This window comes from Acanthisitta chloris, unplaced genomic scaffold (assembly GCF_000695815.1).
Source record: "Acanthisitta chloris isolate BGI_N310 unplaced genomic scaffold, ASM69581v1 scaffold12675, whole genome shotgun sequence".
Lineage (NCBI taxonomy): Eukaryota > Metazoa > Chordata > Aves > Passeriformes > Acanthisittidae > Acanthisitta > Acanthisitta chloris.
The window spans coordinates 20,900-22,013 of record NW_008673220.1 but is presented as its reverse complement, the minus strand read 5'-3'; the positions used below and the strand labels follow the sequence as shown (position 1 = coordinate 22,013).

General features: G+C 33.8%; 1 protein-coding gene across 1 annotated transcript in view; it reads right to left on the bottom strand.

Moving 5' to 3' along the window:
* ITGA2 (integrin, alpha 2 (CD49B, alpha 2 subunit of VLA-2 receptor)) overlaps positions 1-1,114 on the bottom strand; it is a gene marked incomplete at its 5' end in the record, with an annotated part of 31,516 nt that overhangs the window by 9,715 nt on the left and 20,687 nt on the right. The window contains 2 exons of the mRNA XM_009074855.1: positions 456-539; positions 638-714. Coding sequence (XP_009073103.1) covers positions 456-539; positions 638-714 — 161 coding nt within the window. The remainder of the gene's footprint in view (positions 1-455; positions 540-637; positions 715-1,114) is intronic.

Sequence of the window (1,114 nt, the reverse complement as noted above, 5' to 3'; positions counted from 1 at the left end):
CAGCAGTTATGTCCATAATGTTATAGATTTTTTCTTCCCCTCCTTTGCTTAGAGTTTGAGCGTATTTTTCCTTCTGCTGTTGTTCTTGTGTGTAATTTGATCACTTTAACTCCAGATTTGATGCAATGTCATTACATTTGAGCCCAGAGGGCCAATCTTATTATACAGTATATATTCATTACATTATCAAAACCACAAGCACTCTTTGGCTTTTATACCACTTCCATTCATCTGCAAAAACTGTGCAGAGGTAAACCTGGATCTACAAATTCTTACTACACATGTAAGGTTGTTGGAAGGACACAAAAATCTGCTACTACTGATGTAGTGGGAATTCCTTATGATTTCCAAAATGAAAACAAAGTTTAACTGTATTTTCAGTGGCCTTTCAAGACTGTTACTATATTCAAGTACCTCGTCAAAATGACAGTGACTCTTTATATTATTCAGCGTACCTTGTGAAGTGAATTTCTGCATCATATCGCAAAGGAATTGATAAGCTGACCTGGTTGTCCAGTTCTTGCAGTTCCTTACTTTCACTGTTCATCAAAACACATTTGAGTCAAGTGTTATAATTTTGTTTTATACAAATAAGGTATTAATATCTAACTTGCTTTCATATAATTATATACTTTACCTCAATGCACGAAAACTTATAACTGCCACATTCTGAAGATTTTTAAGGTTAAAGTCAAAACTAATATCAAAGGATACCTATGGAAGAGACAAGGAACACATAGTAAATGAGTTGGTGGTACAACATCCAACACACTACCCAATAGTGACATAATTATTCTTATATTCAACAGTCTAGAACTTCCCTCTGAATTCTCCTCAGATTTCTGTGTAATATTTCAGTAATTTAATACTTTTGTTCTTGCATTCCCCTACAAGTTGTCATTCTTACATAAACATGAGCTATTTGCATGTTAACATTTTGTACCACTAGCTACAAGCTGTAACAAAAGGTGTTCAGGAGTGTTTCAATTACATGCTTTTAAACTCTAACACTGATACTAGTTTTGTATTTGCTCTTCCATTTGTTCCAGCAGGTTCACTTTGATTAATTCCATTAAAAATTCAGAATAATCGTAGAATCATAGAAAGGGGTTGG